The sequence below is a fragment of the Heterodontus francisci genome, chromosome 11 (genome assembly GCF_036365525.1).
Source record: "Heterodontus francisci isolate sHetFra1 chromosome 11, sHetFra1.hap1, whole genome shotgun sequence".
Taxonomy (NCBI): domain Eukaryota; kingdom Metazoa; phylum Chordata; class Chondrichthyes; order Heterodontiformes; family Heterodontidae; genus Heterodontus; species Heterodontus francisci.
The window spans coordinates 28,880,648-28,905,049 of record NC_090381.1 but is presented as its reverse complement, the minus strand read 5'-3'; the positions used below and the strand labels follow the sequence as shown (position 1 = coordinate 28,905,049).

Below are 24,402 nucleotides of genomic sequence, written 5' to 3'. Positions count from 1 at the left end.
GACCTGGATAACATTCAGGCTTGTGCTGATAAGTGGAAAGTAACAGTCGCACCACACAAGTGCCAGGCAATGACCATCTCCAACAAGAGAGAACCTAACCATCTCCACTTGGCATTTAATGGCATCTCTGAATCCTCTACCGTCAACATCCTGGGGGTTACAGTTGACCAGAAACTTAACTGCACCAGCCGTATAAATACTCTGGCTACAAGAGCAGCTCAAAGGCTAGGAATTCTTTTTTTCTATTCGTTCCAGGGATGTGGGCGTCACTGTCTCGGTCAGCATTTATTACCCATTCCTAATTGCCCTTGAGAAAGTGATGGTGAGCAGCCTTCTTGAACTGCTGCAGTCCATGTGGGGTAGGTACACCCACAGTGCTGTTAGGAAGGTAGTTCCAGGATTTTGACCCAGTGACAGTGAAGGAACAGTGATATAGTTCCAAGTCAGGATGGTGTGTGGCTTGGAGGGGAATTTGTAGTTGGTGTCGATCCCCTGCAACTGCTGCCCTTGTCCTTCTGGGTGGGAGTGGTAGCGGGTTTGGACAGTGGAATGAATGTTTAAGGTGGTGCATGGGGTGCCAATCAAGTTGGCTGCTTTGTCTTGAATGGTGTCGAGCTTCTTCAGCATTGTTGGAGCTGCACTCATCCAGGCAAGCGCAAAGTATTACATCATACTCCAGGTTTGTGCCTTGTGGACAGCTTTGGAGAGTCAGGATGTGTGTTACTTGCCACAGAATCAATCTTCAGCCAGAGGTGCAGAGTTAGTGATCCATATTGGAATCCTCCTGAAGTCCCCAGCTTCACAGATGCCAGTCTTCAGCCAATTCGATTCACTCGCGTGAAATCATGAAACGACTAAAGGCATTCGATACTGCAAAGACTATGGCCCTGACAACATTCCGACAATAGTACTGAAGACCTGTGCTCCAGAACTAGCTGCACCCCTAGCCAAACTGTTCCAGTACAGCTACAACACTGGCATCTACCCAGCAATGTGAAAAATTGCCCAGGTATGTCCTGTACACAAAAAGCAGGACAGGTTCAACCCGGCATATTACTGCTCCATCAGTCTACTTTCAATCATCAGTAAAGTAATGGAAGGTGTCATCGACAGTACTATCAAGCAGCACTTGCTTAGCAATAACCTGCTCAGTGACACTCAGTTTGGGTTCCACCAGGGCCACTCAGCTCCTGACCTCGTTACAGCCTTGGTTCAAACATGGACAAAAGAGCTGAACTCAAGAGATGAGGTGACTGCCCTTGACATCGAGGCAGCATTTGACCGAGTATGGCATCAAGGAGCCCTAGCAAAACTGGAGTCAATGGGAATCAGGAGGAAAAGTCGCCACTGGTTGGAGTCGTACCTCATGCAAAGGAAGACGGTTGCGGTTGATGGAGGTCAATCATCTCAGCTCCAGGACATCACTGCAGGATTTGTTCAGGGTAGGTTCAAGGCCTAACCATCTTCAGCTGCTTCGTCAATGAGCTTCCTTCAATCATAAGGTCAGAGGTGGGGATGTTCGCAGATGATTGCAGAATGTTCAGCACTATTTGCGACTCCTCAGAAACCGAAACAGTCCGTGTAGAAACGTAACAAAACCTGGACAATATCCAGGCTTGGGCTGATAAGTGGAAAGTAACATTCGCACCATACAAGTGCCAGGCAATGACCGTCTCCAACAAGAGAGACTCTAATGATCACCCCTTGACATTCAACGGCATTACCATCAAGGAATCCCCCACTATCTACATCCTGGGGGTTACCATTGACCAGAAACTGAGCTGGAGTAACCATATAAATACCGTGGCTACAACAGCAGATCACAGGCTAGGAATCCTGCGGCAAGTAAGTCACCTCCAACTCCCCAAGGCCAGTCCACCATTTACAAGGCACAAGTCAGGAGTGTGATGGAATACTCTCCACTTGCCTGGATGGGTGCAGCTCCAACAACACTCAAGGATCGTGACACCATCTACAAGATGCACTGCAGCAATGCACCAAGGCTCCTTAGATAGCATCTTCCAGACCCAAAACCTCTGCCACCTAGAAGTACAAGGGCAGCAGTTGCATGGGAACACCACCACCTGCATGTCCCCCTCCAAATCACACACCATCCTGAACTGGAACTATTTCACCATTCCTTCACTGTCGGTGGGTCAAAATCCTTTCCTAACAGCACTGTGGGTTTACCTACCCCACATGGACTGCAGCAATTCAAGAAGGCAGCTCACCAACACATTCTCAAGGGCAATTAGGGATGGGTAATAAATGTTGTCCTTGCCAGCGACTTCCACATCCATGAACGAATAAAAACAAATGTTCCCTAGGGAACAGCAATCATAACATGATAGAGTTCCACATTTGGTTTGAGGGTGAGAAACTTGGTTCTGAAACTAGTGTCTTAAATAAAAGCAATTCAAAAGATATGAAGACAGAGCTGGCTAAGTGGACTGGGAATTAGATTAAAAGGGACGAGGGATGATAACCAATGGCAGACATTTAAGGAGATATTTCATTATTCTCAACAAAGATATATTCCATTGAGAAAGAAAAACTCTACAAGAAGGATGAACCATCTACGGTTAACTAAGGAAGTTAAGGGTGATATCAAATTGAAAGAAGAGATATACAATGTGGCAAAATTAGTAGTAGGCCAAAAGATTGGGAAATTTTAGAAACCAGCAAAGGGAGAAAGTAGTATATAAGGATGACAGTAGCTGAAGTAAACATAAGTCCCTTAGTGGATGAGACTGGGGAATTAATAATGGAAACACATAAATGGCAGAGACTTTGAACAAATATTTTCTTTCTGTCTTTGCAGTAGAAGACACAAAAAGCATCACAATAATAGTAGAAAATCAGGGGGTAAAAGGGAGGGAGGAATTGAAAGCAATCATTATCTTCAGAGAAAAAATACCAGGCAAGCTAATAGGACTAAAAATTGACTGCCCTTGACATCAAGGCAGCATTTGACTGAGTATGGCACCAAGGAGCCTGAGCAACATTGAAGTCAATGGGAATCGGGCAAAACTCACCGCTGGTTGGATTCATACCTAGCACAAAGGAAGACCAGTTAGTCTATCAGCTGTTGTGGGGATATTACTGGAACCTATAATTAAGGACCGAGTCACTGAGCACTTCGAGAAATTTGAGCTGATTAGAGAGAAACAAGATGGATTTGTAAAGAATTGGTCATGTTGAACAAACCTCATTGAAATTTTTGAGGAAGTAACCAAAGTAGTAAACAGGCAAACAACTATGGACGAGATATGGACTTAAAAATATATTTTGATATAGTTCCACACAAGAGACTGTCAGCTAAAATTAAAGCTCATGGAATTGAAGGCAAATTATTCATCTGGTTAGGAAATTATTTACGCAGTCGGTGAAAAAGAGTAGGATATGTGCTCAAAGTGGAAGTGACTGGAATTGTCCCTCAAGGATCTGCAAAGCAGATGTTAAGCTAACAGGTCTATAATTTCCTGGTTTCTCTCTCTTATGTGCTGGAAGAACATGATTTTCCAACATTTTTGTAGCAGTCAATAACATGATAGCTATATGTATTTGACAAAACTAGATCAACCCTAATTCACATCTGTACAAGCATTAATGGTGAAGTCATTCACTACTAAAACATTCTTCATCTTCATATTTTACAGGAGCTTTTGAAGAAACATCCCAGCTCGACACCATGGTTTCTGCATATAAATCGGGTCTGCTCATCCTCACATTTACAATTTGTGGTGTGCTGTACAGATTGTGTAACATGGACACCTATCAGTATGTTAAAAACAACATCTTGGAAGCAGCCCAGATGAGAACGAAAGCTGACCCAAAACGTTCAAACATAACCATTAAAACTGGGATTCTGTTTTTGGAGACAACTGACAAAGTGGAGCCGGCACCATTGGTGGTGTGTTCAGTGGAGGCTGCAGCTCGTTTAAACCCAGATAACCCTATCTATTACTTCATGAAGGGATTCAGTGGCAACTTAACACAGTATCCACAGCCCGACTATGCTGGTATCCCTTTGCTTTCCTCGATAAGTAATGTTGTCCTTCTACCTTTGAAACCCACTGAACTATTTGAAGGCACTCCTCTGAATGGCTGGTATCAAAAGGTAACCAATGAATAGAAATAATTTTAAAGATTACCTCAATTTTTAAATATAGCAGCTACCATGCAATATAAATTTGGAAATGATGAGAATTGTAGATATTTCCTGTTAACCCTGTGAGACTCGACTTAAACAAGCTACTGAGACGAGTGATAAAATTAACCACAGACACAAAGAGTAATTTCCTTTCTGTTCACTTTATTAAAACAAAAATGATTTCTCAAGTCCTAGTAACTAAATTTACTATAAGATTCAGTAGCCAAATACATACAGATTCCTCTGCACATGCCATCTTCTTCCTCATAGACAGTTTCTTTGACTCCACTATTGGCTAGCAACACAGGCGAGCCCAAGGGCCTCCTTGTATCCACTTTGATGCCGCATGTTTCTTGGTTTTCCTGCATTGTTGTTCAAGTCTGCTAATTCCACTCTGTCTCCAGGTGTGCCTTCTCTTCTCATTGGTGACACAGCCTCAGCCAGTGGTGCTTCAGGGGTCCTTTAATATCAGTCTTTTCTTTCTCCACTTTTCATTGTTAAGTCTGTTTCTTGTTTCATCATATTTTTCTTTATCAGTTTATCCTGTTGGTTCAGCACTTCTTTACACAACAAAGCAGCATATTCTGTGCCAGAGGTGCCTTTAATCAGGCATCTGCCCCTTAAGGATATGTAGGTCCATCACACTTTGTGTTCTTTTTCTTTGTTTATGGGATGTGAGCATTGCTGACAAGGTCAGCATTTATTGCCCATCCCCAATTGCAGCTGAGAATGTGGTGGTGAGCTGCACACCTTTACTACATGCATTGTCACTAACACGTCACATCCCAATATCCTTTGTATTTCTGTCTTGCCTTAAATCCCCACAGAATAGCTGGAAGACAAAGTTACTCTTGGATCTCAAAGAATATCTCTTGTGCAACATGGTTCAGTAAAACATAGCCTAGTATCCCGTGATGCACCAGCATTCTGTTGTTCAACATTTCCAGTCTTATTCGATCTATCTCTCTGGAATATTCTCTGAGAAGGGAAAGTGGTTTTGTTGCTTACTTTTTCTAAACTGTATGGTGGATGTATCTGTTTCTAACTGAATGAGTAGTGCTGACTATTGGATTTGCTTGAACAATGCTGTTTATAGTTGGTTTTTGAGTCGCAATTTACATTATTTGAAAATTAAAATGTAAAGTTGAAGAGCAAATATGCCAATTGTTCTCACCCTGTTCATTATGTGACCAGAATATGATAGAATTTTACATCAAGTTTGAAAGTGATGTAGCTCAATCCGAAACTAGGGTCTTAAAATGAAACAAAGGAAACTACGAAGGTATGAAGGCAAATTGGCTGTAATAGATTGGGAAACTACATGAAAAGGTATGATGGTAGATAGTCAATGGCAAGCATTTAAAGAATTAATACAAGGTTTACAACAAATTTACATTACTTTGAAGCACAAAAACCCAGCAGGAAAGGTGATCAAACCATGTCTAACAAAAGAATTTAAAGATTATATTAGATCAAAGGAAGAGGCTTATAAAGTTGTCAAAAAAGTAATAAGCCTGCGGATTGGGAGCATTTTAGAATGCAGCAAAGGAGGACCAAGAAACTGATAAAGTAAGAGAAAATAGAATATGAAAGTAAAGTAGCGAGAAACACAAAAACAGACTGTGAAAGCTTCTATAGATATGTGAAAAGGGAAAGATTATCAAGGACAAATGTGGGCTCACGACAGGAAGAGACAGCGGAATTTATAATGGGGAATAAGGCAATGGCAGAGAAGCTAAACAAATACTTTGTGTCTGTCTAAACAGATGAAGATACAAAAAACCGCCTAGGAATACTATAGAACCAAGGGATTAGCAAGAATGAGGAACTGAAAGAAATCAGTATTTGTAAAAAAAGTAGTACTGGAGACATTAATGGGACTGAAAGTTAATAAATCCCCTGGATCTGATGATGTCCATCCAAAGTATTGAACGAGGTGGTTGTAGAGATAATAAATGCATTGGTGGTCATCTTCCAAAATTCTGTCGATTCTGGAATGGTTCCTGCTGATTGGAAGATAGCAAATGTAACCCCACTATTTAAGGAAGGAGGGAGAGAGAAAATGGGGAACTACAGACCTGTAAGCCTGATATCAGTAGCAGGGAAAATGCTAGAATCGATTATAAAGTATGTGGTAACTGGACATTTATAAAATATTGGTAGGATTGGGCAGAGTCAAACTGGATTTATGAAAGGGAAATTGTGTTTGACTGAGGAAGTAACCAGCAGAATAGATAATGGGGAACCAGTAGTTGATTTGGATTTTCAGAAGGCTTTCGCGAAGGTCCCAGACAGGTTAGTAAGTAATATTAGAGCACATGGGATCGCAAGGATTGGGGGTAATACACTGGCATGGATTGAGAATTGGTTAACGGACAGAAAACAGAGAGTAGGAATAAACGAGTTATTCTCAGCTTGACAGGTTTTGACTAATGGGGTACTGCAAGGGTCAGTGCTTGGGCCCCCTCGCGATTAAAATCTATATCAATGATTTGGATGTGGGGACCAAATGTAATATTTCCAAGTTTGCTGATGGCACAAAACTAAGTGGGAATGTGAGTTGTGAAGAGAATGCAAAGAGGCTTCAAGGGGATTTAGACAGGCTGAGCGTGGGCAAGAACATGGCAGGTGAAATGCAATGTGGAAAAATGTGAAGTTGTCCATTTTGGTAGGAAAAACAGAAATGCAGAATATGTCTTAAATGGTGAGAGATTGGGAAGTGTTGACGTCCAAAGGGACCTGGGTATCCTTGTTCATAAGTCACTGAAAGCTAACATGCAAGTGCAGCAAGCAATTAGGAAGGTAAATGGTATGTTGGCCTTTATTGCAAGAGGATTTCATTACAGGAGTAAAGAAGTCTTGCTGCCTTGGTGAGACCGCAGCTGAAGTATTGTGCACAGTTTTGGTCTCCTTACCTAAGGAAGGATATACTTGCCATACAGGGAGTGCAACAAGGTTCACCAGACTGATCCCTAGAATGGCAGGATTGTCCTATGAGGACAGATTAAGGAGACTGGGCCTATATTCTATAGAGATAGAAGAATGAGAGATGATGTTATTGAAGCATACAAAACTCTTCTAGGGCTCGACAGGGTAGATGCAGGAAGGATGTTTCCCCTGGCTGGGGAATCTAGAACCAGTGGGCACAGTCTCAAAATAAGGGGTAGGCTATTGAGGATTGAGATAGAGTCATAGAGAGATAAAGCACTGAAACAGGCCCTTTGGCCCACCGAGTATGTGCTGACCAACAACCACCCATTTATACTAATCCTATATTCCCTACCACATCCCGACCATTCTCCTATCTGCACTTGGGGCAATTTACAATGGCCAATTTAGCTATCAACCTGCAAGTCTTTGGCTGTGGGAGGAAACCGGAGCACCAGTCAGAAACCCACACGGTCACAGGGAGAACCTGCAAACTCTGCACAGGCAGTACCCAGAACTGAACATGGGTCACTGGAGCTGTGAGGCTGTGGTGCTAACCACTGAGCCACAGTGCCACCCTAAGATGAATTGCTTCACTCAGAGGGTGGCAAACCTTTGGAATTCTCTACCCGTGACTGTGGAAACTCAGTCATTGAGTATATTCAGGACAGAGATCGATAGATTTCTAGGTATTAAATATATCAACCGATATGGGGATAATGCGGGAGCAAAAGAGTTTGGGTGGCTCTTGTATCCCTAAGTATAACTATAGGTTTACCTGCCTCACTTGATGGATATGGAGGTACTTTTCTTTTAGACAAGAATTCCTCATAACTCTCAGGTATCTTGTTCATGACAGCCGCACTCACAGTGGTATTTGTATTTAGCCTTACACCTGCAGTCAGTGCTACAGTCTGATCTGTTGTACTCTCATTCAGGACCCCTTTCTCTGCATTGGCTTTGTGTACCCTATACGTTCCATGGGTTTACCCCACAATTTCCAGCATTCTGCATGAAGGTGTCACACCTTGTGACAATGGTAACACTTAGGCTTGCACTTCCAGCCTCAGCATCTTCCTTTCTAGCCTGAGGAGAAGATCCTGGGGCATTCCCTTCCTGTCCCCAGCTACCTGCCTTCCTTTTACCCTCCCATCTTCTATTGTTTTTGGGATTGTGGGGGTGACGAACAAAGGGTTTAGGCTTATAAACAAGCTTGTAATTCTCAGCAATTTCCGCTGCCTGTCTGACTGTTGAAACCTTCTGGTTCTCTATATGGGTTCTTACGAATGGAGGGAGTGAATTTTCCAAGAAAATTAGTTCCCTAAGGTTCTCATATGTGGCCTCTACCTTTCGTTCCCATATGCAATGATCAAAATTAATTTGCTTTACCCTCTCAAATTCTATATAAGTCTTTACAGACAATCGCTGGAGGTTCCAAAATTTCTGCCAGTAAGCGAGAATAAATTTTTTTTGCCATCTCACAATCTACAGAAGCCTCCTCAAAAAGCATGGAATAAACACCATGAGCTCTGCCCATCAACCTGTTTTACATAAGCAATGTCCAATTTTCATTTGGCCACTTCATCTGTTGATTATCTTTTCAAAGGAAATGAAAAATGCCTCTACGTCCCTTTCCTCAAAGTTAGGGAGAGCTTGTATAAATTTAAACGACTCTCCATTGGTTCCTCGCTGGGGTCAGATCTTCCCCACCAAAACCTTCACTGGAGTCAAGACCACCCCTTTGTCTTAGTTCCATCTTTTTAAATTCGAATTCCTTTCCTTCTCATTCTCTTTCCTTTTCCTCAAGTTCAAGTTTCTTCATTGTCAATTCTCTTTGAAATTCAAGTTCTTTCAATTCTATTGCTCTTTCTTTTTCCTGTTGAAGCTTACGTTTTTTCCATTCCTCTGCTATTAATTCTCTTGTTTCTCTTAATAGCCTAGGATATATTTCGTCCAGGCCTGGACAAAATTATAACCAGCCCATTTTGGAAAGAAATCAGGAAGAACTATTTTTACCACATTCTCATTCCCATCTCAACTCATTTACAACTGGGAACATGTTGGAAACACACACAAAATCGGAGAATAGAACTTATCCCCCTGCTGTCATCACACTTACTGTCAGTTTGATACCCAGCCATGGCTCCCACTGAAAACAGGTGAGATCCTCACAATACAATGCAAATTCTGGTCCTATGTATTAATAGGATCCCAATGCAATTTTCAAGTACCAATGGGCAGAACACACACTGCATGTCCTTCACACACATACACACGCACACACACATTTGCTCAGACTATTCCATCATATTAGTGTTTGTACAAAGTTACAGAGCTTGTGTGGTGGGTAAATGTGATGAAATAGTAAGTGTTCTAAATGGGTAAAGCCCTATTACAAGTGGCAAGACATACTGATTTTAATTATAACTATATCATAAATAGGGGAAAAGCTCATTAAGGCCCATTTTTTCCTACTGGAATCACAATGCATGATCGCCCTGCACCTGGTTCCATTGTAGCAGACCACATACCAACTTTGTGCTGCCTCCTCACCTAAATAATTAGTGTGTAGCCCAGCATGGTCTGAAGCCCTGCTGACTGACTGTACATTCAACAGGCGCCTGGCAATGCAGGACTAGCCTGTCCCTCTTATGGGGCGCAGCACATTGCATAGAAGCTGCTGCAGACTGTGGAAGAATTGAAGAGAAAGAAAAGTAGAGGAAATGGGGAATCAGGCGAAAGACAGGTCTCCCAGGTTTTCTGATGCTGTGCAGGAGGCATTTGTTCAGGAAGTGTAAAGGAGAGGGATGCCATGTTTCTGCAGGGGTCGGGGGCCCTCAAAGTTCCTAAAGAAAGGAATAGGAGCAGCTGGCACCGTGGACCTGGTGGCAGTGCCGGAAGAAGTTCAATGACCTCACATGGGTTGTCAAGGTCAGTGAATACATCTTCAAATGACCCACTACACACTCACAATGCACCACACGCCTATTACTCACCCACCAACAAACTCCAGTGTTAATCTTTTAATTGTGTTTCAATTGTGTGATTATCTGCAGGTGGAGGGTGTTAATTGGGTTCTTACTTGTGCAATGAGAAGCAGACACTTCCTGAAACTGGTGGAGGGGTTTGAGTGTACAAGAGGGTGCCCACCGAGTGGTCCAGGCAGGGGTTTGCTCCACGACGTTCCTTGTTGCTGCCTGGCTCTCATTATAGGTGCGCTGCCCTCACGTGATCGTGTGACTGGGGGGATCATTAGCTGAGTGTATAGTGGCTATCCCTTCTCAACCAGCAGCCTGCTTCTGGTTCAAAATGTTGGCCCAAATATGAGGCTGAATTTTCCGCTGCCCCAGTGGGTCGCATGGTGGCGTGGGGGCAGCGTAGAATTGAGCGGGAGGCTCCGGGAGGTCTCCACTCCCCACTCCCGCCTCCGGCCATCTTTACAGCGGTCAGGCGGTGGGGGGGGGGCGGGGTGGTGGCGGGTAGGTGGAGGAAAACGGCCCGCCCGCCCAAGGCCAGTCAAGGCCCTTAAGTGGCTCTCTCCTGCCTCCACGGGTATTTTACCAGTGGAAAGCGGGCGTGCTGGGGACGTGAAAGGACGCCCAGCGATACCAGCCGGCCTTTCTGTGCGCTGCGGTGGGGGGGGAGGGGGGTCGGTGCCATGGCCGTCAGGCACAGGGTGCCCGATTAAGGGCCGCCCCCGCCTCCCAACCCACCCCTGGGTCCGAAGACGCTCTCCCCTCCCCCCAAATAACTACCGTTGCCCCACCGCCACGACCGATCTCCCCATCCCTGGTCAGGCAAGCCCAACTTACCTGAAGTCCTGGCTCCATGTCATTGGCTGGGCTGCAGACCCAGCAGTGGCCACCGTTCCTGGTGGCACTGCTGGGACTAGGAGCTGCTGGCCCGCTGATTAGCTGGTAGCTCACTGGGGTGGGACCTCCTCCCTCAAGTGGGTGGAAGTCCTGCCTCGGGACACTTAAAGCCCGGGGGGAGTCAGATCCCCAGGCGAGGCAGAAGCAGGTTCGCCACAAACATTTACGTCAGTGGCGAAGTCCCATCCGCCTCCGGTAACATCCAGCCCATGGTGGGCATGATTAACTGCCCTTGAAATAGCAATATTTGAAATTCTTTGCGCATTTGAACACTTGTTCAGCTTGGAGTGACTAGAAGAAGGTGTTAAACAGTCCTGTGCAACCTAAAATGGCAGATTGTGTGCCAAATCAGCTTTAGACTCTGTTTGACACCACGATCTTCACACTCTGCATGCTTCTGGTGCAGGCACAGCACATGCACACTAGCTCCCTGTCAATCTGGACGACTATTTAGGCCGTGCAGGAAGTGGTCGGAAGCGTTCTGTCTGATTATTTTTCAACTGTTGCTTAGTTTAGAGATACAGCACTGAAACAGGCCCTTCGGCCCACCGAGTCTGTGCCGAACATCAACCACCCATTTTATACTAATCCTACACTAATTCCATATTCCTACCACATCCCCACCTGTCCCTATATTTCCCTACCACCTACCTACACTAGGGGCAATTCATAATGGCCAATTTACCTATCAACCTGCAAGTCTTTGGTATGTGGGAGGAAACCGGAGCACCCGGAGGAAACCCACGCAGACACAGGGAGAACTTGCAAACTCCACACAGGCAGTACCCAGAATTGATCCCGGGTCGCTGGAGCTGTGAGGCTGCAGTGCTAACCACTGCGCCACTGTGCCGCCCCTAAGGAAGTTTTCCCAATGCCACTACACAGCATCTTGCAGCACATGACTGCACGGACATGCAGCCAAGTTTCAGGCAACAGCTGACTGTTTATGGCCCTGCAGATTTGCAAGTGCTCTGCAGCAATTCTGCAGGCATCCTTACAACAGACATACAGAACGGCCTTTACCTCTCTGCTAACATGGATCCTGAGAAGATTGGTCCCCATATCATTTCCAGGTGCAGTTGCCAGGCCTCACTAAACAGTTGTTGGCATCTTGACAAGTGCAGAGAAATAGGTAACACTGATTCTCCATCACCCGCCATGCTTCTTTCATGCAGTGCCTTGTAAAGCACAACATGCTTTAATCATGGTTCTTTAGCTCTTTAGTTCATGTTTGGATCAAGGCTGTAATGAAGTCTGGTTCCGAGTAGCCCGGGTGAAAACAGCTTGACGAGAAATGAGGAAGAAAGTTTAGAATTGTTTCCCGAGGAGCGGAACTGATGGTCAATTTCCTTTAAAGATATGGTGCTAGGGTTTCATAAGATGGTTCATTGTCAATATCAGGAGAAGCAGAATGACTTCAGCCAGCATGTGTCCTTCTTTTTCCCCATTTCCAGCATCCTCTCAGTAGCCAAGTTCTTTATTTCTAGCCTTCCTCACAAACACTTTTTGTACTATATATTGTGTCATGTCGTGGAAAGGTGCTGGTTTATGCCCATAATTCTGCAGGGAGAGACCATTGGGGATCAAAGCAATCACACACTCTTTACAATCTTGGTCAGAGAGTAGCTTCGGGTGATACCTGAAGCCCCAGCCAAATGGGTTTTGTAGCTGCAAATAGTTTTAGTTTAAGGAGGAGCCACAAAGACTCGAGAAGAAATAGGTTTAAATATGCTGAAACTGAACATTATGGATTGCACTTGACTCTGTACATTAATCCATAGGTAAATCCAAATTTGGAAAGATATTGGACCCATGTACTTGCTGATGGCTGCAGGTTAGCTCTGCTATGGAAATACGGTGGCATCTACCTGGATACTGATATTATATCAATGAAGACTTTGCCATTTGCCAATTTTACCTGTTCACAAGGCGGAAAATTTTTCAATAATGCAGCAATAGGATTTCGTGTAAACCACCATCCTTTTATATTAGACTGCATGGAAGATTTTGTGGCCCATTATATTGGACACGTCTGGGGTCAACAAGGCCCAAATCTGATAACCCGTGTTTTGAAGCAATGGTGCAAGTCCAATGATCTGGACAAAGTCACTGGAAAGGAATGCAATGGAATCTCTTTATGGATCTCGAGGCGGTTCTATCCAATCCCATATCAAAGCTGGGAAAAGTACTATGTTCCATGGAAAAGGGAGGACATCGAGAGCTTCTTCTCAGGTACATATGGAGTCCATATCTGGAACTATATGAATTCCAAAAAGAAGAGAAAAGTTGTTTCTGGAAGTGGTTCATTAATAGAATATCTTTTTCAGATGTATTGTCCAACTACATACAGAAATTTAATTCAATCTAGAAATAGTTCAGAGTCACTTAGCGCCTGAAATTTCTGAAACTAGTGAGGACAATAAATGTATAGATTGTCCAAAATGGGGGCACACTTTGGGACAGAGCCTGGAAATTCCAACATTACAACTTCATTTTGCTCAACAGAAATCTCACAAGTTGTGAACTGAATTGAGTTCTGTTGTAAATGCTCCAAGAGAGCACTACAATGCCCATTTGCTCCATGAGGAACATTTGAAAATCTCTACAGCATGGTGTTGGGTTTCTATTATGGCAGAGTTACTTTGAACTATTTCTGCTGAATTTGGGTTTTTAAGGTATAATATTGTGATTCTGTTTTGATAATGTTATTTTGTATGCTAATCAATATTATCTGGGTTTGCTTAATGCTCATCTAATACTGAGATAAAAATGAAAACATGTTTTAATCCCAAACACAGATTCCCTTCTATTTATGAGTATGGAACTCATGAAAAAAGTTTGAACAAACATTAAATTATAGACACAAACTGATTTGAGTATAAACCCATTAAGCAGAATGGCAATTGTTGTGTATTTCACGAATTACCAGCCGGAGACTCGGAAGTCAGGTTTTCACACATCTTTATTATACAACATGCATGAGGGAGGTCACAGCGACAGAGCAAACACCATGACTGAGTCCTCCCGAGAAATAGATACATTCGCTTTTATAGGTTTTGGTTGCGTCACACTATTTAGTTTCTTTTGAGACTGATTGCACATGTTCCAACCACAAAATGTTCCAGGTTTCATTCCAGTGCATACCTGCATCCTGCCTTATTGAGTCCTGACCTGCTTCTGCTAGTAATGCAACCCAATATTCTCGACTCTATATACCTTACTTCATGCAGTATATTTAGTAATCACGGGGATGGCTAGAACGAGCTCAAGTATTACATTGTTTTTCACATCACATCCCACTACTGCAGGGGTGACTTGCGTCAGGGCCCAGATCTGGCATCGCATTCATCCCCTCCTGTTGGGCATTCACAGTTAAATTGACATTTGTAATCTAAGATGGTACTTCTCCCTCATGTATCTGCCGAAAGTTCTCCCTCATTTGTTCTATAAGCCACCCTTCCCATATGGTGCATACCTGGCCCAGCCTGTTCTGCCTTCAGAGAGTTGCAGGTCCTGAATTATCTCGTTAATGGTTTTGCCATGTGTTTCTAGGATGCCCACTATATCTAGGTCTCCTTGCACTAACTCCTGATCGTTAACCAACTGATCATTCCATTGCATGCTGTTGTTCCCTGAGAATGTTCTTTCCCTGGTGGGTTACAGTCCTGACCTTGTCATCCAGGAAGGCCAAATCTAGGGTATTAACTATGCCTGTTACTGTATAAAATACTGTGGATACATCATTGAGAAGATGTCTTCAGAACCACCAGCCTCTCTGGGGTTGTTTTTCAACCCTTCCAGACGGCGTGTTTGATGGAGCACCTGCTTTATCAGTATACGATGCAATCCCCTTATTGCACCTGACCACTATTCAGGTAGCCCCAGAGCAGATACATTCAGGATTATACTCAGAAGTTTGTGTGGTACATTCTCAGGAACTTTCTTCCCCTCATCAATTAATACCACTCCATTTGCTGATCCTGTTTATTGGGTAGGGCATTCCGGCTCTGCCTCAATAGCTTTTGTGGCCGTCACTGCCACAGTAGCAGAATTTGATTCTCATGTAATGTTATTTCACTCACAGTTTCTTGGTGCTGGCATATTGAGTCAAAGAATCTCCCCAGGCTAGTTAACCCTTGGGTAGAGTCCCCGCTGAGTCGTATGTTATCTTCTTTGTCTTGACTGTTCTTGACCACCAGGTGGGACACCAGAGCATCACGATCGTGCTGGGGCCCATCTATATTTACCTGCAACGAGATAATTAATACGGAAGTGTCTGTCCCCTCATCCTGTGGATAAATCACATGAGCGGTTAAATGGTTTAACTTGTGACCAGTGCTTCCATTTGCGCTTAACTCGCTCATCAACCGCAACGCATGTGTCACTGATCAATACTACTTCATCCAGTCCATTCCACCTGGGTTGCCACCCTGGTTTCTCAGGGAGTACGTTGACCGTCACCTTATCCCCTACACCCGGTAACGTGGGGTCCTGCTTCCCTATTTCCTCCCGGACTCTGTCCTCCCTCTCTCTGCCAGCAATCGGGCTTTTTGTGTCTTCTTTTACCGCATTGATCACATTCAATGCGACCTCCTGATTTTCTCTTGCGGCAATCTATTGTCATGTGATCTGGTTTGCCACATTCAGAGCAACTCTGTCCTCTTGGTGTCATTGTTGTCACAGAAGGTGGAGATGCTTTGGTATTACTCGCACATTGATCTACCTCACTTGTCCAAGAGATGATTTGACTGAATGCATTCCCGACTGGTAATCTTAGCACTGAGACATTCCTTAAGCATCTTAAGAAAGACACTATCATCTCTGTCCGGGTCCTCTACCCCTCCGTATTCAACATAAGCATTATACTTCCTCTCTGCATATTCAATACATTCCACTGCACATCCCCCTCCCTCCCCCTCCCAGCTTCTGCATTATTCCTGCAACTGCACCCCAGTTACTCTGGCTTTCTCCCAACGTCTCTCTAACTTTTTAAAAAATCTTTGTACTCTCGTAAATCATTGTCTGTCCAACTCCCAGTCCTGTATTCGGTTGGGAGTTTCTGTCATGCCCCCTTTGGCATCTTAGCTTGTATTCGAGCGTCCTGATCCTTCTTATGTGTATCGTGTATCTCGCTTGCTTCTTCTAGATTTTTCCAAAATTCTAAGTTATTTTGCTTTTATTTTAGGAACCTAAATCTTTCAAGATCATCTGTTTTTCCACTGGTGTAAAGGGTCTGTAAACCTGTCTCATTATGGTCTTGAAGCCCGAGATCCCTTCCTGTATCGATATTCCCTCCATTTCATTGTTGTATCTCTGTCCCTTTTTATCACGTATTGTCCTTTCATAAGTTTCCCCTTCATAGGTAATTAGTATATTCACTGTGAATTGGAGCCATTGGCAACGATGGATGTGACGGGGATGCGGACGGTCCTGGTGATTTCTTTACACATTTATTGGTCCCGTGAGGGGATGGGTCAGTGTCCCAGTCTTCACACCACCCGTACTCAGCCGCCTCTTTTACCAGGTTATTCCAGTTGGGTTCATCGTCTGCATTTCGTTTCATCTGTCTATTAATACTAATACGTCTTATTCTTACGCCACAGTCTTTGCATCGTCATTCGTACAATGTGCACAAAATGAATACTCCTTTGTCTTCTTTGTCTTTTTTATGTGTTGTCCACATTGTCCGTTTTCTCCCCACTCTTCACTCCAACCTTCCATCTTCATCATCCCTTCCAGTTTCTTGTATTTCTCTTTCAAATAATCGACAAAATTTAAACTTTCCCTTTCGTCTTCACCACCACCTCCTGACATCTCACTTCCTTTCCTTGGCATACTTAATCTGTTTGATTTCATCAAGACTTTCCTATTGTCTTTTACTCACCTACGGATTACCCTCCTGGTTAATGCCCCGCTCGCGCCCGCCTCTTTCTCCCAGACGCTCGTTCATGTCACCCTAAGTGAGCACCCGCCAGTCGCTACCTACTTGCCCTGGTATCTTGTTCAAATCCAACCAGGTCGGCATCATCCTTCCTAAATCATGTTACGGACTACGGTAAAATACTTACCTGTCTGCCCAGATAATAGGACTGCTGCCTGTCGTGTTGTGTCCTTCCAACTACGCCAATTGTTGTGGTGTATTTCACGAATTACCACCTGGAGACTCAGAAGTCAGGTATGCATGAGAGAGGTCACAGCTACAAAGCAAACTCCATTCCTGAGTCCTCCCGAGAAACAGATACGTTCTCTTTTATAGGCTTTGGTTGCGTCACACTATCTGATTTCTTTTGAGGCAAACAAGATCAGTAGTTGTGACTGATTGCACATGTTCCGGCAACAAAATAGAGTCATAGAGTTTTACAGCATAGAAACAGGCCCTTTGGCCCAACGCACCTGCGCCGACCATCAAACACCCGTCCAAAACTAATCCCACTTCCTTGCAGTTGGCCTGTAGCCTTGTATGTTATGGCGTTTCAATTGCTCATCTAAATACTTCTTAAATGTTGTGAGTGTTCCTGCCTCTATCACCCCTTGAGGCAGTGTGTTCCACATTCCAATCACCCTCTGGGTGAAAGAATTTTTCCTCAACTCCCCTCTAAACCTCCTGCCCCTTACCTTACATCTATGCCCCCAAGTTATTGACCAAAAATGCTCTCGGCTTTCTTCTAGCACACACCTGCTTCTTGCCTAATCGAGTCCTGACCTGTTTTTGCTAGTAACGTAACTTCTTTATCTAATAAATGTTGTAATTGTGGCTGGCTTAAGCTTCCGACATGACATTTAGTCACAGATGCTTTATTCAGTATTTTTGCAAAGCTTAGCATATTAAGTTAACCTTTTTGTTCTCACATCAGCAATCTATATGCCATTCACTATAATACCTGATTTTTAGTGCTGACGATCAAGCTGCCCTCTGCTTCACTCGTGGGTTTTTTACTTCAGCATCTAATACAAAGTAGAGAGAAGGTAAGCACCAGTCAAGATGTGGTGACAGGGGAACCTTTGGGATTATCAAGGAGTGGGTTTTGGGGGCATTTAGTAAATGTGGAGTTTTACTGCTTTGAGGTTCAGTAGGCTGGGGTATTATTGTAGTGTTTTGAGTCAAAATATGAAGGTTATTTGTTATGCATCTGAAAGAACAACAAAATGCAACATCTTCTGGCCGTGTTGCGAGAACACCGCAAGAAATTACCAATCGCACAGTCAGGAAAGTGTCCATGATTGAGATTCAGCAACCGAGGCTATGTCATTCAAGCCAGAATTTATTTGTACAATCATAAAAGATTCCCAATGAAATGAAATTATGTTTCCAAGCAAACACAAGAAAATATCAATCCCAACAGAAATAGTGATTCGACAAAAATAAGAACAAATCAGAGTCTTACTGTTTCATTGAAACAATTTCAAAGTATCAATACAACAGCAGTTGAGTGCAGTTGGGTTACAATCCTGTGCTTGATTCCCCATAGACTAAGAGAACCCAAATACAAACAGCTAAGTCAGAAAGTCTTTTGGCCCTAATTCATAATTTTCCTCAGTTAGAATATTTCAGGAAATAGAGGAATTGGAATAATTCTGTTATCTGGGAAAGATACCTGACAGTTAATGGGTATCACGTTCATGAGTTTGACCCATTTACTTTTGGATAGCCTGTGCCTGTGGATAGTGTTCTGGGGTAGAAATTACTGTTGGTGAAAGTGAGGAAAATTGGTTGGAAAGGAGTTGGAAAATGAAGAATTAGAGTTCTCACTGGTTTGCAGCCTGCTTCACAAGTCTTGCAAAACCCCTGACCTAGTTTCCACTGATAATTGTCACACAGAAGGTCACTGTGAGGTCATGAGGCACCAAAAGTTAATTAAGACAAACATAATGAAGCACCCCATGATGTCAGTGTTCTCCTGCCCATTGCAGAACAATCAGAAATGGGAGGTAAAGTCTGCAATGTTATCACCTGCTGGGGAGGAATCTCTTGAAGGTGCAGTAACAATTAGGCATTGCATGCATTGCTTCTCATCACAGGATTTCATGTAAGAGGTAAAAGACAAAGCAGGCATGCCTGGAAGATCAATGGCGCCAGAATTGGTCTGTTCAACCCATAATTTACAGGCCCAGGCACATCAACCTCTTGTCTGTGAGAGAGAACATGTCTTACAATGGTCATAGAGCTCTGCTACATGCTGCAAGGTGACCTTCAGTCAACATCCACTATTGAGACTTAAATACAAGTGGCAGCCAAAGTCACTTCCACTCTCTACTTTTATTCTTGCACTGACTTCCAGGTTAACATAGCTTTTGCGTTTTTACACAAGATATTTTTTCAGGACCCATGTCACCAGTCATTGGACCTTACATCCTATATATCTGGAGTATACCTTTTGGCTCAATATATAGATAATTCATAGCATGGCCCATGTATCATACAAGAGCACTCTTAACCTGTATAACTGTTAATGACTGATGATTAACACTGAAAAACAAATCAAACTGATGCAATTCTAAGGTTTGTAAAGATTTATAATACCCTTGAAAGCCATTTAGCCATTTAGAAGCTTCACAGGCCTGGCTGTGAAACCAGAATAAAGCGTTGATGCAAATGTTTAAAGGACATGATTAACAACATTTTGATTAATTCTGCAGAAATTAGAATCCCTGATGAAGAAGGTACTTATCAAAGAAACTATAAAAGAATATTCAGAAAATATGCAAAGCCTAAAGTAAATGAAATCAATGATGGTATTGTAAACGAGAAAATTATAATCTTGAAGACATTTTTCAATTGGATCAACCATTGGTTCAGAGCATTTACATAAATTTTGAAAATACAGAAAGTTTAAGATGATTGGTAGATTTTAACCTTGATCACCCTGTGGTAAACTGTCTGGAGTGGATCATCCACCCATTTTCACCATGCCTGATTTTCCACTCCATTGAAGTCAAAAAGTTTGAAATCGACCCCATGTCTTCTTGAACTTTGGAGAAGTAGCAAATAAAATAGTCTTTATTGATAACCTTTTGTCAGTTGTCATCATTTGTGTACATCTTTCATTAACCAAGAGGAGAATGGTGTTAAACGAATGCTGCACTTTATTCATGAAGAATGGCGTCTTAATTAACATGGACTGAATTGCTTTATATTGGGCAATTTGAATGAAGATAATTAGTGCATCTGCTAATAAACCCTAGACATAAATAAATCCTGATGTATACATCCTGCAAAATACCAGTTTTATTGTGGGATTTCAGAGACAATATTTTTTACTGTCTATTAAATAATATTTCTGATTTAACTGTCATTTGTTGGATCCTTATCAATCTTTTTCAATGTTACTCCTTTCATTCTGATTATTCTGCACGTTGATGAAATCTCACATAATTTGCAAGTTTAAATGCTTTTTTTTAACTCCCTTTACTCATATCCATTGTAACTATTAATATTAACAGAATCCCAGAATCATCAATTGACCTCAGCTTTTCAAGAGGAATGATAAGTTAGAAGTACTCTCCCATTATTTATCTAAATTTTTAACTCATTTTCTATTTGACCTGGACAGCTTGCAGTTCAGCTGCAAATCTTATGATAAGTATTTCATCAAATGTGTTTGAAAAATTAAAACATCACTTACATCATCCTCCAATCATGGTAAATCTTTAAAAATAACTACAACAGATTTGTTACCCATGCCATCACTACAGGTTGGTCAGGAGTATGCTTCTTACAACTTCTTCCGACTACTTTGTAACAGGCAACGGAGCCAAAATTACTCAGCCTTTCTGGCTCATTCCCACCACAACTCCAGTGGAATGTGGATACGAGGGCCAGATGGGGCTCGAATATGCCAGGTTCCGGTTTATACAGTGAGTTCGACTGCTCAGGAGTCATAGGAATATAGGAACAGGATTATGCCATCTCGCCCCTAAGCATCTGCCACCGTTCAATGAGTTCAGAGCTGATCTGCAACCTAACTCCACATACCCACCTATACCCCATCTCCCTTCATACCTTTGAATAACAAATATCTATCAATCTCAGATTTAAAATTTACAATTGACCTAGCATCAATTACTGATTGCAGAAGAGGGTTCCAAACATCTACCACCCTTTTTTGCATCAAATTGTTTCCTAATGATCGTATTGAACAATGGAGCAGGCTCGAGGGGCCATATGGTCTACTCCTGCTCCTACGTCTTACATTCTAATGCTCTTAATTTCACTCCCGATAGGTCTGGCTCGAATTTTTAGACCATGCCCCAAGTACTAGACTCTCCAACCAGCAGCTATATTTTCTCTGCATCCACTCTATCTGCCCACCTTAATATCTTAAGAACTTCAATCAAATCACCCCTTAACCGTCTAAATTTCAGGGAATACCAATCCTAGTTTGTATAATCCTACCTCATAATTTAACCCTTGGAGTCCAGGTACCATTCTGGAGAACAAATTCTGCACACCCTCCAAGGCCAATATATCCTTCAAAGGTGCAGTGCCCAGAACGGAACACAGTGCTCCAGCTGAACTACAAGCTCTCCAGATCAAATAGAAAATGGGTGAAAGGGACAGTACTCCTAATTCATCATTCTGGTTGAAAGGCTGAGATCAGTTGATTGTTCTGCAATTCTGTTAATATTAATAGTTACAATGGATATGCGTAAAGCGAACAACCAGGGTTTTGTATAGCTGAAGAATGGGGCTGTCAGGCACTCGAGGTATACCCGAAGTGCATGTAAGCTGCTCCTCAACCCCCCACCACCAACAAACCTGTGGGATTCAGCAGTATCAGCACCAGGGGCTGTCAGTGGGTACGGTCTGATGCAGTGGTTGGGATCAAAACCTATGTAATTTCAAGGCCAATTTCTTTTATTTATTATTGTGCTCTGAGTTATATGGGCAAGGTCACATTTTTTTCCCATCTCAAGGTGCCCAGAAGAGGCAGTGCTGGATCTTCTCCTATAAATATTGCAGTCCTTCTGGTGATGAGGCACCTACATTGGTGTCATGTTGGGAATTCCAAGGTATTGACCCATTGACAGTAAAGGAATGGTCATATATATTGAAATCATAATGCTGTGTAACTTTGAGATGCTGGCGTTCCCATAACATTTCTGCTGTCGTCTTTCTCCATAGCTAAGTTAGGGATGTGCGAAAGAAGCAGGGGAATGGGACTAATTGCATGACTCTGTCAAAGAGGTTGACACAATAGGCTGAATGAACTTGTATTTTTGTGCTGCAAAGTTCTATGAGGCAGTGGCGTAGTGGTATTGTCACTTGGACGAGTAACCCAGAGACCCAGGGTATTGCTCTGGGACCACAGCAGAAGGTGGAATTTGAATTCAATTAATAAATCTGGAATTAAAGCTGGTCTAATGATGGCCATGAAACCATTGTCGATTGTTGTAAAAAACCCATCTGGTTCACCACTGTCCTTTAGGGAAGGAAATCTGCTGTCCTTACCTGGTCTGGCCTACATGTGACTCCAGACCCACAGCAATGTGGTTGACTCTTACTTGCCCTCTGAAATGGCCTAGCAAGCCACTCAGTTAGGGCAATTAGGGATGGGCAATAAATGCTGGCCTGGCCAGCGACACCCACATCCCATGAATGAATTAAAAAAAAAATGTCCAAGAATGTCAGGAATCCCTCCCTCTCGCTCCAGGTATTTTTACACCAGGTTTGACATTTTACTGGTTTTTAAATCCACCGGTGTCAAACAGAATGGTGACAAGCCTAACCCTTTGCTTGTGGATGTTGCAGGCAAGACCAGCATTTATTGCTGTTCCTAATTGCCCATTAGAAGGTGATGGTGAGCTGCCTTCTTGAATCGCTGCAGACCATGTAGTGTTGGTACACCCACAGTGTTCCAGGATTTTGGCCCAGCGACAGTGAAGGAACAACAATATAGTTCCAAGTCAGGGTGGTGTGTGGGTTGGAGGGGAACTTGCAGGTCGTGGTGTTCCCATGCGTCTGCTGCCCTTATCCTTCATGATGGTAGAGGTTGCAGGTTAGGAAGGTGCTGTCAAAGGAGGCTAGGTGCGTTGCTGCAGTGCATCTTGTTTATGGTACACACTGTTACCACTGTGTGTCGGTGGTGGAGGGAGAGAATGTTTAAGGTGGTAGATGGGGGTGCCGATCAAGTGAGCCACTTTGTTCTGGATAGTGTAGTTCTTCTTAAGTCTTGTTGGAGCTGCACAGTGGAGAGTAAGTGGACAGTATTCAATTAGCATCCTGATTGTGCCTTTTAGATGATAGACAAGCTTTGGGGAGTTAGAAGGTGAGTTACTTGCCGCAAAATTCCCAGCCTCTGACCTCCTTTTGTAGCCACAGTATTTATATGGCTATTCCAGTTAAGTGTCTGTTCAATGGTATCCCTCAGGATCTTGATGGTGGGGGGAATTCAGCGATGGTAATGCCGTTGAACGTCGCAGGGAGATGGTTAGATTCTCTCTCGTTGGAGATGGTCATTCCCTATGTGAGAATAAGAAATGCTGAAATGTTGTTTCTACAGCTTGTGGAAAGTTACCAAGAAGTCATTTTTACACAACATAATGAAATCACTGAAAAAGAGAACTGATAAGGGTATGTAAGTAAAGACCTTGGGACAGTACATCACTGAAAAAGAGAACTGATAAGGGTATGTAAATAAAGACCTTGAGACAGTACAGCAGTTAAAAATTGTGCTTAGGCAGATAAAAGGGAAACAGCAAGAGTTAGAACAAAGGATGTAGTGAATAAGAAACTGCCCCACTAAGATAAAGGCTGACAGCTGCAAGTTAAAACACACAATGGAGAGCCAAATAAGGTAAAACAAAAACAAGAGTTAGGGGCTAGAAAGTTAGAGTAGGGGGAGAAGTAAACAGAGGAGGAGACTGTAGCAACCATAGGATAGGTTAGTGTCATAATACGTTATAACCAATAATGTAAAATAAAGGCGTGGACAAATGATTTGTATTGTATAAACATGAACTGAATATGTTGATGGGTGTGCCTGCTTGTAGGACACCCGATCTTGCAAGAACGTTAAATAAACTTACTTCTTCAGAGTTTGACTTGGTGTAAATTATTATCAAGTGGGCTATGTTTCTCACACCTAGTACTTGTGTGATGCAGAAATTTGTCCAGGTCTTGCTGCATGCAGGCACAGATGGCTTTATTATCTGAGGAATTGCGAGTGGTACTGAACACTGTACAATCATCAGCAAACCTCCCCACCTCTGACCTTTTTTATTTATTTTTTCATTCATGGGATGTGAGCATTGCTGGCAGGGCCAACATTTATTGCCCATTACTAATTGCCACCATCATGAGCCACTTCAGTCCATGTAGTGTAGGTACACCGACAGTGCTGTTAGGAAGGGAGTTTCAGGATTTTGACCCAGTAACAGTGAAGGAACGGTGATATAGTTATGTCAGATGGTGTGCGAGCTGGAGGGGAACTTGCAAGTGGTGGTGTTACT

General features: G+C 43.0%; 1 protein-coding gene across 9 annotated transcripts in view; it reads left to right on the top strand.

Moving 5' to 3' along the window:
- The window catches only part of LOC137375158 (alpha-1,4-N-acetylglucosaminyltransferase-like), a 133,663-nt gene extending 109,675 nt beyond the window's left edge, over positions 1-23,988 (top strand). For all 9 annotated transcript variants that reach the window (XM_068041868.1, XM_068041864.1, XM_068041866.1 and 6 more), the window contains 2 exons: positions 3,660-4,120; positions 12,735-23,988. In XM_068041868.1, coding sequence (XP_067897969.1) covers positions 3,692-4,120; positions 12,735-13,349 — 1,044 coding nt within the window. In that variant the 5' untranslated portion in view covers positions 3,660-3,691 and the 3' untranslated portion in view covers positions 13,350-23,988. The remainder of the gene's footprint in view (positions 1-3,659; positions 4,121-12,734) is intronic.
- Positions 23,989-24,402: the final 414 nt, after the last annotated feature.